The sequence below is a fragment of the Gorilla gorilla genome, chromosome 18 (assembly GCF_029281585.2).
Source record: "Gorilla gorilla gorilla isolate KB3781 chromosome 18, NHGRI_mGorGor1-v2.1_pri, whole genome shotgun sequence".
Classification (NCBI taxonomy): domain Eukaryota; kingdom Metazoa; phylum Chordata; class Mammalia; order Primates; family Hominidae; genus Gorilla; species Gorilla gorilla.
Window position 1 is genome coordinate 98,259,733 of NC_073242.2, and position 14,593 is coordinate 98,274,325.

A 14,593-nucleotide genomic window follows, 5' to 3' on the forward strand; every position below is an offset into this window, starting at 1 on the left:
GCCACAATCAGTGCAGTTTGAGGATACGTAGACCCCTGAGATGAGGCCTGAGATAGATGTTCTGGGAAACCCCAAGGAAGCTAAAGTATCTGCCATGGTTTCTTTCATGGCAGGTTGAGTAAGCCAAGCTCCTGAGAATGATTGGTCACATTGTCTTTGCTGTTAAGGTTTCTTGGTTTACAGATAGTAAAGTTGCAGACAAGTTAGCAAACCAACTGAATTTTAATAAAGGAAGCTTTAGGAAAATGGATGAAGATGCAGTTGGAAAATTAAAGTCATGCTTCCTTGATACATACCTCAATTCTGGCAACTTCTCACTTGGAATTTTCCAAAGTCAGTTTTTGGTAATCTTGCCATTTGTATTATCTTTATTTATATAGTTCTGGTTATGCTTGGTGTGTGCCAGCTGTTTTGGGAGTGATGTTTTTCCTTATTTCTCTTGGCTCCTGTTAAGTGTTAAATTGCTGAAACTGACCTTTAATGCTTCCAAAGCAATCAGCATCTTTCTCTCTGGATGGCTTTTAGAAGTGGACACAGTTTACTGATTTAGCCAGTGAAGAGAAAGCTTTCCATAGTGTGGTTTACTCAGAGCAGGTGACAAAAGGATGAATTTCTGGCTGGGCACAGTGGCTCACGCCTATAATCCCAGCACTTTAGGAGGCCAAGGTGGGCAATCATTTGAGATCAGGAGTTTGAGACCAGCCTGGCCAACATGGCAAAACCCTATCTCTACTAAAAATACAAAAATTAACCAGGTGTGGTGACAGGCACATGTAGCTACTCAGGAGGCTGAGACAAGAATCACTTGAACCCGGGAGGCAAAGGTTGCAGTAAGCTGCGAGCATGCCACTGTACTCCAGCCTGGGCTACAGAGCAAGACTCTGCCTCAAAAAAAAAAAAAAAAAAAGAATGGATTTCTGCCCTCTGAGAGGACTTAGAGTATAGAAATAATACACCAGTTCATCATCTATCTATCTCACCAAGGTTTTTAGAGGTAGAACTCAGTGTTCATTATGTCGTTGGGGTTGGAGGTGAGAGACTAGCCATGAAGTGACTTTTCCAGCCTGGATACATAGAAGAGAGTGGCCTACATCCTCCCCACTTCTAGTGTTGGACAAGGGGTCTGTCCCATTGGTCTGCTGGAGAGCAGCATTACAAGCTGGTTATGGGTGATTGACCTGAACTGAAGGCTGTTCTTATCTTTAGATGATATCCGTAAGACCATATTAAAATTCTGATGCTCAGAAAGCATTTTGCGTGACAGACCATTATACATTTCCCATGATTTGGTCCTGGTGACAGAGGGGTTGAGGAAGTTTCCCAAATGCTCTTCTGTTCTCAGGCCTCTTCCTGATTGTCCTGGATGGCTGACTGCAGATGGGTTTGGTGGAGTCTGGCGCATAAGTCACTAACAGCCCGTAGCAAGCAGGAGGCTATTTCAGCTGATCTCAGCAAGGCTTGTCATAACTAGCTCCTCTCTCAGTCATACCTTCAAGGTGGCACAGGGATTCAGGAATTGGCCTTGACCGGGGTGCAGTGGTTCATGCCTGGAATCCCAGCACTTTGGGAAGCCGAGGCAGGCGAATCCCTTGAGTCCAGGAGTTTGAGACCAGCCTGGGCAACATGGCAAAACTCCATCTCTACAAAAACTACACAAATTAGCTATGCGTAGTGGTACACGCCTGTAGTCCCAGCTACTCCGGAGGCCGAGGTGGGAGGAGTGCCAGAGCCTGGGAGGTGAAGGCTGCAGTGAGCTGAGATCATGCCACTGCATTCCAGCCTGGGTGACACAGTGAGACTTTGTCTCAAAAAAAAAAAAAAAAGAAAAAGAAGAAGGCTGGGCATGGTGGTGCATGCCTATAGTCCCAGCTACTAGCGAGGCTGAGGTGTGAGGATTGCTTGAGCCCTGGAAGCAGAGGTTGCTGTGAGCTGAGATCGTGCTACTGCACTCCAGCCTGGGCAACAGAGTGAGATTCCATCTCAAAAAAAAAAAAAAAAAAAAAAGAATTGCCCTTGAAGGGAAAGCCCTTTTCCAGGCAGGATGCTTCTGCCTGGACATCCCAAATGTGGGATTAATGCACAAATGCCCAACTGTGAGAGCCAGCCTTACACTGAGAGCTGAGGTGGAAGCATGACCCGCTCAGCAAAGAGAGGCAGGACAGAGATGACAAAGGCAGACACCAACATGGTTCTAGGCCAGGGAGCCTTGGTCTGCCAAATGTGGAAGCAGGGGCCCAAAGCTAAACGTAGAGGGGAGCAAACATAATGCCTAAGACCCTCTGCTCGGTCCATGGCCTTGGGCTGGCTTCCGTAATTTAGCCATCAGACCAAATAAATTTTACTTCCCTGTGTCAAGAGGGACTCAGACCTATCTCTAACTTGTTTCTCTGGTTTCAGCTCTTACCTTGTAAATACTAAGCCTGAAAGTGGAGGTAGCTATTATATTGTTGCCTGTTTGGAGGTTGCCCAAGGAATTCCTCTTAGGACTGAATTGCTTCTACTGTTAATGCCACAGGCATGGAAGCCACTGCTGGCCTTAGGGTGGGGGGCCCCAGGTCAAAGGCAGAGCAGCTTGCTGGGTCTTACTGAAAACAGCCCCCAAAGGGTTGGACTCCTCTGGGATTTTCCTTCACTTGCAAGCTGCATGTTTGTCTGATAGCTGCACAAGTTGATTAAATGCCAGCGCATCACAGACGCAATTATGCTTAAGAACGAGCTAGTTCTTCTAATCTCTCTGCCATCACTGATTAATTAGATACTTTGAACTATGCCCAACTGTTTGAAAGCTGTGAAAAATACAACCTGTATAGTTAAAATTTCTGCACAAGCCTATTTCCTCACTTGTTCTCATATTCACCATTCTTTAAACATGATTTGTATTTGTACATGTTTCTAAACACAGTCTGGCTATTTTCCTATCATAATTAGATATCCTTCCACTACTGGCCAAGAAATATACTCACACAGTAAGTCCAATAACAAAAGTATGTGAGAGGCCAGGTGCGGTGGCTCATGTCTGTAATCCCAGCACTTTGGGAGGCCAAGGCAGGCAGATCACCTGGGTCAGGAGTTCGAGACTAGCCTGGCCAACACGGTGAAACCCTGCCTCTACCAAAAAATACAAAAAATTAACTGGGCATGGTGACACGTGCCTGTAGTCCTACCCGCTCAGGAGACTGAGGCACCAGAATCACTTGAACCCAGGAGGCAGAGGTTGCAGTGAGCCAAGATTGTACCACTGCACTCCAGCCTGGATGACAGAGCGAGATCCTGTTTCAAAAAAAAAAAAAAAAGTATATGAGAGACCAGTTGAATAAGTTAGACATACCTTCAGATTGTTGCTGTCATTGGTCACACTTTCAAAATTTTTTTTTCTCTTTTTAAAGCTTACATGAATGCCTCAGAAAGGTTTGTTGTCATTCTCGTTAATTGTATCTCTTCATTGAGATTTTAAAACATTTTTCTGCCTACCAGGAGCCAGGCCGGGGTACAGTGGCTGTTACATTCAACTGTTTGATTTTATGACATAATTAACTATATATCAGTTTTGCAAGTAATTTCCAGTCTTTCTTTCCTGTGATAGTATGGTCTTTAAAGTAATTGAGCGCTGGCCAGGCACAGTAACTCATGCCTGTAATCCCAGCACTTTGGGAGGCGGACGCGGGCAGATCACCTGAAGTCAGGAGTTTGAGACCAACCTGGCCAACATAGCGAAACTCCATCTCTACTAAAAATACAAAAATTTAGGTGGGCCAGGCTCAGTGGCTCACACCTATAATCCCAGCACTTTGGGAGGCCGAGGTGGGCAGATCACGATGTCAGGAGATTGAGACCATCCTGGCTAACACGGTGAAACCCCTTCTCTACTAAAAATACAAAAAATTAGCCAGGTGTGGTGGTGGGTGCCTGTAGTCCCAGCAACTCGGGAGGTTGAGGCAGGAGAATGGCGTGAACCCAGGAAGCGGAGCTTGCTGTGAGCCGAGATCGCGCCACTGCACTCCAGCCTGGGCAACAGAGTGAGACTCCATCTCAAAAAAAAAAAAAATTAGGCATGGTTGTGTGCACCTGTAGTCCCAGCTACTCAGGAGAATCACTTGAACCTAGGAGGCAGAGGTTGCAGTGAGCTGACATTGCACCACTGCACTCCAGCCTGGGCAACAGAGCGAGACTCCGTCTCAAAAAAAAAAAAAAAAAAGTGAGCACAGGCTGGACACGGTGGCTCATACCTGTAATCCTAGCACCTTGGGAGGCCAAGGCAGGAGGATTGCATAAGCCCAGGGGTTCAAGACCAGCTGGGCAACATGGTAAAACCCTCATCTCTACAAAAAATAATCAAATTAGCCAGGCATGGTGGTGCACACCTGTAGTCCTAGCTACTTGGGAGGCTGAGGTGGGAGGGTCACATGTGCCCAGGAGGTCAAGGCTGCAGTGAGCCCTGATTGCACCACTGCACTCCAGCCTGGGTGACAGAGTGAGACCCTGTCTCAAACAAAACAAAACAAAACAGAAAAAATACGTAAAGTAATTGAGCACAGAAAGTCCTATTCCATATTCAGGAAGTCTCTGAAAGTGACCCCTGCTGACTCACATCCGGTGTACACTACATTTGTAGGACTGGAATATCTGGACATGCTGAAGAAGATCAGTTAGAATATTTCTGTAATTCTGTATTCCCTAGGCTGAAACTTTCATCAATGGTACATTCACATTCATGCCAGGCTGTGAACTCTGAAGTCTCCTTAGCTAAATCCCCATGATCCTCAGTCTCTAGAAGCAGCTATGGTTGGGACCATCTTTTTTCCTTTGATTTGATGTTCTTAAAGGGGGACAATTAACAGTTCTCACTTTTGTGGAAATATTAGCATTTGACCTTACCTTTTACAAAATACGTATAATATACAGTACACATATTCCTTCCCACTCTCTAATCTCGTTCTTGAATTCCAAACCAGATTTTGCCCTCTACCAGAAAAGTCAGACTGCATCAAGATCTCTCCCACTAGATCTCACCCTCTTTGTTGAGGATTAAGCAGCTATCCAGCCCTCTCTAAGCCAGATTGCTCTTGATGAATATGTAGTAAGTGGAACACAGTTGAAAGGTTATAGGTAATTGTGCAACTCTGATTCTTATCAACTTCATCTTCCTTCATCCTCCTAGGTAACAGCTTGCCTGATTGCTGTGGCCAAAACAGATGGTGAAGTTCAAGTACGCAGAGCTGCCATACATGTGGTTGTGCTGCTGCTTCGGGGACTCAGCCAGAAAGCTACTGAGGTCAGTCCGTCTCTCGCCCTTTGCAATTTCTCCACCTCTTTTATTTGTCTATTTCTCAATCTTCCTTTTACCAGGGAAGGCCTCAAACCTCTTTCCTCGATGGATTCATCCAAATGAATCCATCAACAGGGATTTTGTAGCAGGAAAATGACCTTATTTGTATCTTCAGTGTATGTCTCTATTACCTCAGTAACATATTGGCCAAACTATATACTAAGAAAAACCAGAGCACAAGGTTGTAGATTGAGGCCCTGAATCCTGGCATTGTCCTCATTGTTCCAAGGTGAGCTAGCTACAACACATTCACCCTGCCTCTGCAGCCTGAACTTCAGTGACTTGCCTTTCTGACTCATTTAATTGTTCATGCTGAATTACTAAAGGGCCTCATTGAAGATGTTTCCTTTCTAGCTGAGTTCAATCTATGACATGTTAGGTGCTGCATAAATTAAATTTTCTTCCTCCTTCAAGTGGGTTTGGCTGGATTTCTCCCCAGCGTATGGCCAATACAGGAAGAAAGTATATATTTACATATATATAATATATATATATAACCATATGTGTGCTGAGAATGAGCGACCTCTAAATTAATTTTCTTCTTGATTTTAATGGAAACACATTCCCAGTTGACTTCCTATGGAAAATTTGCATTAATAATTCACCACCCAGTATCCACAATGCTCATCTGTGGCTAACACATCAGTATTTAACCAAGTGTCAGTGAAGCCATTATAAAAGTGACTGTTTTAGGCCAGGCTCGGTGGCTCATGCCTGTAATCCCAGCACTTTGGGAGGCTGAGGCAGGCGGATCACCTGAGGTCAGAAGTTCGAGACCAGCCTGACCAACATGGAGAAACCCCATCTCTACTAAAAATACAAAATTAGCCGGGTGTGGTGGCGCATGCCTGTAATCCCATCTACTCAGGAGGCTGAGACAGGAGAATTGCTTGAACCCGGGAGGCAGAGTTTGCAGTGAGCCGAGATCTCGCCATTACACTCCAGCCTGGGCAACAAGAGTGAAATTCTGTCTCAAAAAAAAAAAAAAAGTGATTGTTTTATCACACACACACATACATGGGCTTTATTCATCCTAGAATGTTACCATATGGAGTTTCTGATGCCATTTTTGTACAGGCAGGGACTCAGTAGTTATCCCATTCCTTTCCTACACAGCCACCTTTTCTCTTTACGTAGCGACTTGCTGTTGTTGCAGCTCACTAGCGAGGCCATTGGATTTCCCAGTGCTTTGGGAATAGTGCTTTACCCTCAGCTGCATTTCTCCCACTTCTCCTCCACCTTGTGTAGGCTGAGGTTTGGATTGAATGAACTTATCTGCTATGAGCATGTTCAACTACAAATTAGAAAAACTTCAACTACGATGTCCTAAACAAGTAAGGATTTTTCTCACATCACAAGAAATATGTAAGTAGGTGGTGTCTGTTTAGCAGCTCAGTATCAACAGGACCAACATTTCTATAATCTTTGTGGCCTTTGCCTCATGGCTACAAGATAGCTGCTGCAGCTCTGGCCATTGTGAATGATTTAAATGAGAAAGAAAGAAGATAAGAGAAGGACAGCCCTAGGTGCTTTTTGTTTCTTATTTTGGGGAACTAGGACAGTTTCCCAGAACCCCCCAGGAGAATTCCTATTTCATTGGCCAGAACTGTGTCACACAATTGTTTCTAGCTGCAAAGGAGCTTGACAATGTGTTTAGTTGGCACATTGCTACTCTGAATGAAATTGAATTTTAGTCAGCAAGGAAGATGGCAGGAAATGGATATTAGGGTGGCAACTAATAGTGACACAAAGGAATATGGGGAAGATCTGGCTGACTCATAAAAACTTCTGTAGCCGGGCGCGGTGGCTCACACCTGTAATCCCAGCACTTTGGGAGGCTGAGGCGGGTGGATCACCTGAGGTCAGGAATTCGAGATCAGCCTGGCCAACATGGTGAAACCCCGTCTCTACTAAAAATACAAAAATTAGCCAGGCGTGGTGGCAGGCACCTGTAATCCAGGCTACTCGGGAGACTGAAGCAGGAGAATCACTTGAACCTGGAAGGCAGAGGTTGTAGTGAGCCAGGATTGCACCACTGCACTCCAGCCTAGGTGACAGAGTGAGTCTCCTTCTCAAAAAACAAACAAACAAAAAACTTCTGTAGGCACAGACTTGCTCATTAACTTGGAGCACTCACCTGGAAGGATGGAGGCTCCAGGGTTTTACTTAGGACCTTGATGGGGATGGGGGACATATAGATCATAGCTCAGTAATTTGTATAATTAAATAAATTGCTATAGGGACAGTAACACACATTGCTCTTATTGAGAATCCACTGTATGAGAGGGAGTTAAGAAGAATCAGTGTTTTTCATCCATTGTTAAGATCTACAAAACTCTTGGCAAAGATGTTGTTAAGTAAGTTGTTAACAGTAGGGGAATGGAGGGGTATACAGGGACTTTGTACTATCTTTGCAACTTTTGTGTAAATCTAAAATTATTTCAAAGCAAAAATGTGTTTGAAAATACAAGTTGGTCGGGTGCAGTGGCTCACCGCCTGTAATCCCAGCACTTTGGGAGGCTGAGGTGTGTGGATCACTTGAGCCCAAGATTTCGAGAGAAGCCTGGCCTACCTGGCAAAACTCTGTTTCTACTAAAAATACAAAAAAGTAGCCAGGTGTGGTGGCATCTGCCTGTAATCCCAGCTAGTCGGGAGTCTGAGGCAGGAGAATCACTTGAACCGGGGAGGCGGAGGTTGCAGTGAGCCAAGATCGCGCCACTGCACTTCAGTCTGGGCGACAGAGAGAGACTCTGTAAGTGCACACACCCTTACTGAGTGACAGAATGAAAGTGAGAGCGAGCGAGAGACAGAGCGAGTGTGTGTGTGTGTGTGTGTAGCAGAGGAAAATGTCTGGTTAGCAAAGTCAGAGAAGAAATAGAAACTCTATCCAGATTTCTCACATCTGTGCATAGCCAATGAAACCAACACCGCTTGTCTCACCAGTACTAAAATAATTTGTGGCCATGGAAGATTTTTGTCACTTTCAAAACCCATGTGAATGAAAAACCTCCGCCTGTTCTCCAAACTGTCTCTAGTCTGCACTCACTGAAACTTATAAGTTGTGCTTAGTGAATAAAGAAAAGGAAATGGGAAGGGATGAACAGATGATTCCTCTTCCTGGTACATCCTTGAGACCAGGTGTGTTAAATCTTGTAATCGTAGGTGTGATTATAATCAGGGGCACTTTAATGAGAAGCGGAGATAACCACAAAGCTTTCAATCTGGAATTTCTCTTTATGGCTCTGTTTTGCCCCCAGGAACAGCTGAAGTGAAAATGCCACACTGTTGATGAAGTTCTGTATTTTTCCCCCTTCTAATCACCATCTCCCAAGCTATAGAGTGCCAAAAGATAATACCAGGTTTCAGTGAATTCTCTGTTGCTTGTGGATGCGTCAGCCAAGGGCCTCTGTGGTTGTGGCAGCTGGAAAAGGAGGTAGGGGTTCAGGAGATAGCATGGGATCAGAGAGGGGAAACATCAACGCCCCTAACTCATGAGGCAGTTTTTACCTCTTTCCCATTTGAATGTAGCCAGAGTTTTGTGCAGCCAACACAATATCCACATTGGAGGGAAATACTGCATTCACTTTCTTTTTTGAGACAGAGTCTCACTCTGGTGCCCAGGCTGGAGTGCAGTGGCATGATCTCGGCTCACTGCAACCTCCACCTCCCGGGTTCAAGCAATTCTCATGCTTCGGCCTCCCGAGTAGCTGGGATTACAGATTTGCACCATCACGCTCAGCTAATTTTTGTATTTTTAGTAGAGACAGGGTTTCACAATATTGGCCAAGTTGGTCTCGAACTCGTGACCTCAACTGAGCCACTGTGCCTGGCCCTACATTCACTTTGTTATTGAAAAACTTATTTTTGCCGGGTGCGGTGACTCACGCCTGTAATCCCAGCACTTTGGTGGGCTACCTGAAATCCCTGGAGAGGGATTAGAAGCAGGCCAGTTCTGATGGGGAGTTCATGCTTAGAGGAGAGGTGATGCACACGATAAGTTCCATTTGCTTGTTTTAACCTAGGGACAAGTATACTTGGCAAGGCATGCGATATAGTAGGGGCACTGGCAGAGAGATCACAGCTTTTCTGGCCTGAGGAACCAGGAGATTGAGTGTGGGGAAACCACAGAAGAGAGGCAATTTGGAAGGGAAAGATCCAAAGAGAAGATTCCCCAGTTCTCTCTGCCTACTTTTTAGCCTAACCCCTGAACCAAGCAAGGTAGTTGCCTGCTTCAAAAGCAAAAACAAAGCAGGGTGTGTTGGCACATGCCTGTAGTCTCAGCTACTTAAGAGGCTGAGGCACAAGATTGCTTGAGCTCAGGAGTTCAAGACCAGCCAGGGCTACGTAAGCAAGACCTCATCTGAAAAAGAAAAAAAATTTTAAAAGGCTGGGCGCAGTGCCTCACGCCTATAATCCCAGCACTTTGTTTGGGAGGCCAAGGTGGGCAAATCACCTGAGGTCAGGAGTTCGAGACCAGCCTGACCAACATAGTGAAACCCTGTCTTTACTAAAAATACAAAAGAATTAGGTGGATTTGGTGGCACACTTGTAATCCCAGTTCGGGAGGCCAAGACAGGAGAATTGTTTGAACCGGGGAGGCAGAGGTTACAGTGAGCTGAGATTGTGCCACTGCACTCCAGCCTGGGCGATAGAGGGAGACTCTTGTCTCAAAAAAAAAAAAAAAAAAAAAAAAAAAAGCTGGGCGCAGCGACTCACGCCTATAATCCCAGCACTTTGGGAGGCCGAGGCAGGCGGATCATGAGGTCAGAAGATAGAGACCATCCTGGCTAACACAGTGAAACCCCGTCTCTACTAAAATTAGCCGGGTGTGGTGGCGGGTGCCTGTAGTCCTAGCTACTCGGGAGGCTGAGGCAGGAGAATGGCGTGAACCTGGGAGGCAGAGCTTGTTGCAGTGAGCCAAGATCGAGCCACTGCACTCCAGCCTGGGTGACTGAGCGAGACTCCATCTCAAAAAAAAAAAAAAAAAAATTGGCTGGGTGCAGTGACTTATGCCTGTAATCCCAGCACTTTGGAAGGCCAAGGTGGGCGGATCACGAGTTCAGGAGTTTGAGACCAACCTGGCCAACATAGTGAAACCCCCTCTCTACTAAAAATACAAAAACTTAGCTGGGCATGGTGGCAGGCGCCTGTAATCCCAGCTACTCAGAAGGCTGAGGCAGGAGAATCGCTTGAACCTGGGAGGCAGAGGTTGCAGTGAGCTGAGACTGTGCCACTGCACTCCAGCCTGGACAACAGAGCAAGACTCCATCTCAAAAGAAAAATAAACATAAAAATAAATAAAAAATTAAATTAGGCCGGGCGTGGTGGCTCATGCTTGTAATCCCAGCACTTTGGGAGGCTGAGGCGGGTGGATCACGAGGTCAGGAATTCAAGACCAGCCTGGCCAACATAGTGAAACCCCATCTCTACTAAAAATACAAAAATTAGCCGGGCGTGGTGTCACGCACCTGTAATCCCAGCTACTCAGGAGGCTGAGGCAGGAGAATTGCTTGAACCTAAGAGGCAGAGGTTACAGTGAGCCGAGATCATGCCACTGCACTCCAGCCTGGGTGATAGAGCGAGACTCCAACTCAAAAAAAAAAAAAAAAAAAAAAAATTAAAGAAAAAACCAATAGACCACTCATTGGAGAACAGGATTCAGAGTCAAAATAACTTAACATTCATAATGTCCAGGATACAACTCATGTATACAACCCAATATAAATACAACCCAATATAAGTTACTCAATATATGAAAAACCAGGAAAATGGAACATGTTCCCCAGAGAGAAGAAAATCAACTAAGACGAACCTCAAGGTAATCCTGATGTTAGAATTATCAGAAAAGGATGGTTTTTTTTTTTTGAGATGGAGTTTTACTCTTGTTGCCCAGGCTGGAGTGCAGTGGTGCGATCTCGGCTCACTGCAACATCTGCCTCCCTGTTCAAGCAATTCTTCCACCTTAGCCTCCCTAGTAGCTGGGATTACAGGTATGTGCCACCACACGTGGCTAATTTTGTGTTTTTAGTAGACAGGTTTTCACCATGTTGGTCAGGCTTGTCTCAAACTCCTGACCTTAGGTGATCTGCCCGCCTCAGCCCCCTTGCCAAAGTGCTGGGATTACAGGCATGAGCCACCGCACCTGGCCAGAAAAGGATTTTAAAGCAAATATTATAATTATCCTCAATGAAATAGAGGAGAAATATTTCTGCAAAGATGGGAAATCTCAGAAAAGAAATAGAAATGATTTTAAAAGGGCCAAATGGAAGTCCTAGAACTAAAAACTACAGTGACTTAAAAAAAAATCACTAAATGGAATTAACCAAGAAAAGAATAAGTGAATTGAAAGATGGAGCACTAGAAATTATATAATGTGAAGAACAGAGAGGAAAAAGAAAAAGATTTTAAAAATGAGTGATTTTAGGCCAGGCATGGTGGCTTACACCTGTAATCCCAGCACTTTGTTTGGGAGGCTGAGATGGGTAGATCACCTGAGGTCGGGAGTTCGAGACCAGCCTGACCAACATGGTGAAACCCTGTCTCTACTAAAAATACAAAGATTAGCTGGGCGTGGTGGTCCGTGCCTATAATCCCAGCTTCTCAAGAGGCTGAGGTAGGAGAATCACTTGAACCCAGGAGGTGGAGGCTGCAGTGAGCCGAGATTGTGCGACTGCACTCCAGCCTGGGCAACAGAGTGAGACTCTGTCTCAACAACAACAAAAAAAGAGTGATTTTAGGCTTGGCGCAGTGGCTCACAACTATAATCCCAGCACTTTGTTTGGGAGGCCAAGGTGGACAGATCACCTGAGGTCAGGAGTTCAAGACCAGCCTGGCCAACATGGCGAAACCCTATCTCTACTAAAAATACAAAAATTAGCGAGGCATGGTGGTGGTTGCCTGTAGTCCTAGCTCCTCGGGAGTCTGAGGCTGGAGAATCACTTGAACCTGGGAGGCAGAGGTTGCAGTGAGCCAAGATCGCACCATTTCACTCCAGCTTGGGTCCATCTCAAAGGAAAAAAAAAAAAAGGTGAGTGATTTGGTGTGACCAGAGGCTCTCAGGACCCTAATCTTACATTTCCCCTAGGAGCAGTGGTTCAATATCTGCTAATGCAGCACTCACAGCAACGTTATAAAACATAACTACCACAAATAACGAGAATTGAATATATATACAATTGGGAAAAAAGTTGATCTTAAAAAAATGAGTGATTGGGGGTTGATTTATCAAGGTAACTACTGCTGCAGCCCTCTACATAGTTTACTGAAAGTTAACTTCTTAGAAGGACTATAAAATATTTGAGAACTTTGCACATGGATTTATAGTGGCTAATATAATATATAGCCACAATATAAAATGGCAGCATTTTATATTGAAACTCTTTCCCTTGCTTTTTAGTATTAAAAGATAATTCCCAGAGCAGCTTTTCTTCCTTGTAATCCCTAACTTTAGATGACAAAAGAATAATCTATTCTCTGTCTGTCTTGTGGGAGATCAGTGTTCAGCTTTAGAATTAATTCCTTCAAAATGATAAAAAGTCTTAACATCAGGTTGTTTTTTCAAAAACAAGCCAAGCCTGGAAGCATCTTTAGGGGAAGAGTTTGGGAGGTTTTTTTTCTTTTCTTTTCTTTTTATGAGACAGAGTCTTGCTCTGTCACCCACGCTGGAGCACAGTGGCGCAATATCAGCTCACTGCTGCCTCTGCCTCCTGAGTTCAAGTGATTCTTGTGCCTCAGCCTCTTGACTAGCTGGGATTACAGGTGCACGCCACCATGCGCAGCTAATTTTTTGTATTTTTTTTTTTTTTTTGTAGAGATGGGGTTTCGCCATGTTGGCCAGGCTGGTCTCAAACTCCTGACCTCAAGCAATTTGCCCACCTCTGCCTTTCAAAGTGCCAAGATTACAGGCGTGAACCACTGTGCCCTGCCAGGATTAATTTTTTTTTAAGAGGTGGATGTCTTGTTCTGTTGCCCAGGCTAGAGTGCAGTAGTGTGATCAGAGCTCACTGCAGCCTGAAACTCCTAAGCTCAAGCAATCCTCCTGCCTTAGCCTCCCAGGGATTATTAATTGATGGCTGTTTTAAGTTCTGAGGCAAACTCAGGCCTCCACGCAGGAATGATTTTTAATCACGTGAGCTCAGTATTGGACTCTGATGGCTGAAGCCTCTTCCTAATAAGGTTATTTATGAATGGTGGGTTCACCACTAATACTGGAGATTACTCTCCTACTTCTCTGTGAGAGAGAAGGCAAACCCTGGCTAAAGAAAATAAATGGTTTGTATATGATGCTCTGCTTTTTTAATTACAAGAGTTACTCCTAGAGATTTCAGGGGCTTACTTGTCCCAGGATTTGAGTCAGGGTCCTGAGAGAGCAGGGCCAAAAGGGTGTTGGAAAAGGAGCAGTACTAGGCTGGGGACAGACCCAAGCTGAGGGAAGTTGATGAACAGCAGAAAGTCAAAGCCAGGCCCAGGCAGATGGGGCCGGCCTTCTGCAAGGCTGCTGCTGCTGACCCGAAGGAGGTAAAATGAGTGTGCTCCCTTCGTCAATAGCACCAGAGCCCCCTCTTCCCCTTACCTTGTATTTCTTGTCACTGTTTCTTAAATTGAGACATAATTTATATAGTATAAAATTCACCCTTTCAAAGTATATAATTCTGCAGTTTTAGCATATTCATAAAGTGGTGCAACGCTCATCAATATCTAATTCCACAACATTTTCATTGCCCCCCAAAAGAAACTCCATACTCCACTCCCCAATTCTCCTCTTCCCCGTTCTCCTCTCCCCCAAGCCCCTAGCAATCACTAATCTGCTTTCTCACTATGGATTTGCCTATTCTAGACATTTCATATAAATGAGTCATACAATATGTGGCCTTCTGTGTCTGCCTCCTTCCATTCATTTAGTATCATGTGGTTAAGGCTCATCCATGTTTTCTTTCTTTAAAAATTTTTTTTCTTTCTTTTTTTTTTTGGAGATGAAGTTTCGCTCTTGTCCCCCAAGCTGGTGTACAATGGCGTGATCTCGTCTCACTGCAACCTCTGCCTCCCAGGTTCAAGCAATTCTCCTGCCTCAGCCTCCCGAATAGCTGGGATTACAGGCACTTGCCACCATGCCTGGCTAATTTTTGTATTTTTAGTAGAGACAGGGTTTCACCATGTTGGCCAGGCTGGTCTCGAACTCCTGACTTAAAGTGATCCACCACCCCCACCCCCCGCAGCCGCCCAAAGTGCTAGGATTACAGGCATGAGCCACCATGTCCGGCTTTTTTT

At 45.0% G+C, this 14,593-nt stretch overlaps 1 protein-coding gene across 1 annotated transcript in view; it reads left to right on the forward strand.

Annotated features, from left to right (window-relative positions):
- TANGO6 (transport and golgi organization 6 homolog) overlaps window positions 1-14,593 on the forward strand; it is a 241,422-nt gene that overhangs the window by 191,702 nt on the left and 35,127 nt on the right. Inside the window, exon 17 of the mRNA XM_019011975.4 lies at window positions 5,159-5,272. Coding sequence (XP_018867520.3) covers window positions 5,159-5,272 — 114 coding nt within the window. The remainder of the gene's footprint in view (window positions 1-5,158; window positions 5,273-14,593) is intronic.